This window comes from Rattus rattus, chromosome 1, assembly GCF_011064425.1.
Source record: "Rattus rattus isolate New Zealand chromosome 1, Rrattus_CSIRO_v1, whole genome shotgun sequence".
NCBI lineage: Eukaryota > Metazoa > Chordata > Mammalia > Rodentia > Muridae > Rattus > Rattus rattus.
In genome coordinates, this window is record NC_046154.1 from 238106199 (window position 1) to 238108893 (window position 2695).

Genomic DNA, 2695 nt, shown 5'->3' on the forward strand with positions numbered 1-2695 from the left:
AGATGACTTCATTCTTTTTCGTAGACACGGTAAGGATATAGCACAGTTATTAAACCCATAAACTCAAAGTAGCACAAGACCAAGCAAGCCTGAGCCCACCAACATTCCACATGGATGAAGAAGGGGCCTGTAAGGCCCTACCCTCCCTAAAACACCATAGCCTGTTAATGCTGCTGGGGTGGGGGGAGGTAGCCTCTGGAAGGTTAATAATCCCACACTCATGCAAACAACCCTAATTAAATGCAGCAAAGCATCAAACAAAAATGTTGAATGAGAAATTGTTGGGAAGAAGGGATTTGAAGGGTTGGATTAAAAGGGACATTGGGGGAAGGTGGAATCTGACTCGAGTATATTATTTATATAATTGTGAATGAATAGTACTTTAAAAAAATTGCATCTTTATTCCCACCAGCCTAAAGCACACACTCAAATCACCACTCTTGTGAATGCTGATAGTGCAGTATCTCGAATGTATCTAGGACTGAGGCCAGGCTCGGAGGAAGATTTAGGCTTCTGTGAGTTGCTGTAAACATGACAGGATCCCATAAAGAGCTGACAGGGGCATCTTGGCTTCCAAAACCCAAGTTGACCTGGGGTTATTCAGCTCCATCTTCAGACCACACCCCTTCAGCAATTCATAAGTAATGGCCAAACCCTCACCCTGGAGTGAGGCGAGAAGCTGAGGCTGGAGTGTGAAGGGAATGTTCCAGGGATACTTGAAATTTGGCTCTAGGATGCTCCTTACCTAGAACAAAAAGTATCAGATTGGGCAAACCAGACTCTGACCCCAGAGTGAGAAATCTGTCCCAACACCCAGGATAAAGAGCTAATAAGGAAGACCTGAAGCACTGTGCATGGGTTCCTTACCTATAACATGGTAATCATACAGCCTACGCTGCACAAGACTGTCATCTGCATGTGTATGTGCACATGTATGCATATGGCTATACACACTTTTGTATTTAGAGGGAAATATACAGGGAGAGAAAAGGCAATTTGCAAATGGTAACCGTAAACAAAAGGTGTAACTGACTTGTATCCCCTTACTTCCCACAAACATGCCTTCCTAGTCAGCTAACGTAGACCTAATGGGTCTTGCTTCCATAAATGCAGAGATGCACCTGATAATGTTGAACCCAACCTGCCTGCACCCCAGAGGGTTCCTGACTCCCCTCCTTGTAGAAACCTCATTGCTTTGTTCTAGAATGTTCTTTCTGTCCCTGCTTTCCTCTTTCCTCTCCCTAGACTGTCAGCCCCTGGGAGTTTCTCACCAGCTCTCTTTGCTGCAGGAGGATCCGCATCTCCATAGACTGGGCCAGCAGATCGAGTTGGGTATCACTCAGCACTGGGGGGAAGGAAACATGAAGAAAACGGATTTTCTTCTTACCATGAACTAGGAAATCCAATGAGAGGAAAACTCAGACCCAGCAATATGTCCCATTAGACTTGAAGGTCAAACGCACTGCCCAAGAAAGGTCTCCTACCCTGGAGATGAGCTCTAGGCCCATAAGTGACATGACCCAGAGCCTGAAAATCTAAGGACTGAGGCAGAAACCACCTTCCACCAAGGATGTGTTAGGTGATTGGCGACTGCTCACTTTCTAGCCCTCAGACTCTATCTGTGGTCCATTTGCTGAGCGTTGCTGGCGTTAGAGAGAAGGGTGATATGAGAATGGTCACGAAAGTTCAAAGGCTTTGGGAAGGTGGCATCTGAAACAGCCCTCTGAGGACCAACATGAGGACTCTCCCCACACTCCCCTCAAATCATTCTTACCCATTAGGGCTTGAAGGAGATAAAGAAGGGGTTCCTTTAAGTCAATCCATGGGGCGCTTGAGTTCTTTCTCAGCTCATCTAGGATTAAGCCAGCTGGGCCATCCATATGCCCCAACTGATCCAACTCCAGCTGCAGGAGACAGGTGTTCTGTTAGAACATCATTCCCAGTGCTGGGGACTGGATGGCGGTATACATGCTGAACAAGTACTTTTCCACAAAGCTACACCCTGGGCTCCTTTTACCCTTCATTTTCCTCATTCCTGTGACAAGGCCTTGGGCTGTTACCCAAGCCAGCTTTGAACTCACTATGACAAAGGCCTTGAACTTTCAACCCTCCTTCAGGTAGCTTTAGCTTCCCATATCTAGTTCAAAACTATTCTTGTGTAATGTGCGTATTTCTGGAGGAGTTAAGTACCTCCCCATGGGGATGCTGAGCAGAACTAGGGGGCCACACTCTCTAACCCTCCACCGTGTGCATGGGGCCAGAGTCCCTAAGCTTTGATGTCTTTCTCAGTCTCCTGGGCATCACATACATCCCTCCTCCCTTGTGTCTTGGCATCCCTGTGTCCCAAACATCTCTAGGAAGCTATTGATCTCTCACCATGTTTATCAGGTCATACAGAACATCACTGTCACTGAGCATGGGCAGGAGACTGGAGAACACAACATCTTGAACATCCTTTGAGAGCATAGCCAGTTGCTCTTTGCGTAGGAAAACTTCCTTTTCTAGGTACTTGAAATCTGCTCACAGACAGCAACACCAATCAGAAAGTGAGGGCAATTCTTCAATTAAATATCCCTAGGATGGTAAGTCCTTCTGTACCATGTCCAGCAGCTAAAAATGTCACCAGGGACAGCCTGCTTGAGCACCCCAGGAGGCAACTATCACAAAGCTAGAAACCAGGCAGCATTGGCACTCT

At 46.8% G+C, this 2695-nt stretch overlaps 1 protein-coding gene across 1 annotated transcript in view; it reads right to left on the reverse strand.

The window, feature by feature from the left end:
- Positions 1–381: 381 nt before the first annotated feature.
- The window catches only part of Gsdmc (gasdermin C), an 11219-nt gene continuing 8905 nt past the window's right edge, over positions 382–2695 (reverse strand). Inside the window, exons 8-11 of the mRNA XM_032915975.1 lie at positions 2377–2516; positions 1775–1904; positions 1272–1345; positions 382–745 (exon numbers count right to left, since the gene is read on the reverse strand). Of these exons, the coding sequence (XP_032771866.1) occupies positions 506–745; positions 1272–1345; positions 1775–1904; positions 2377–2516 (584 nt within the window). The 3' untranslated portion in view covers positions 382–505. The remainder of the gene's footprint in view (positions 746–1271; positions 1346–1774; positions 1905–2376; positions 2517–2695) is intronic.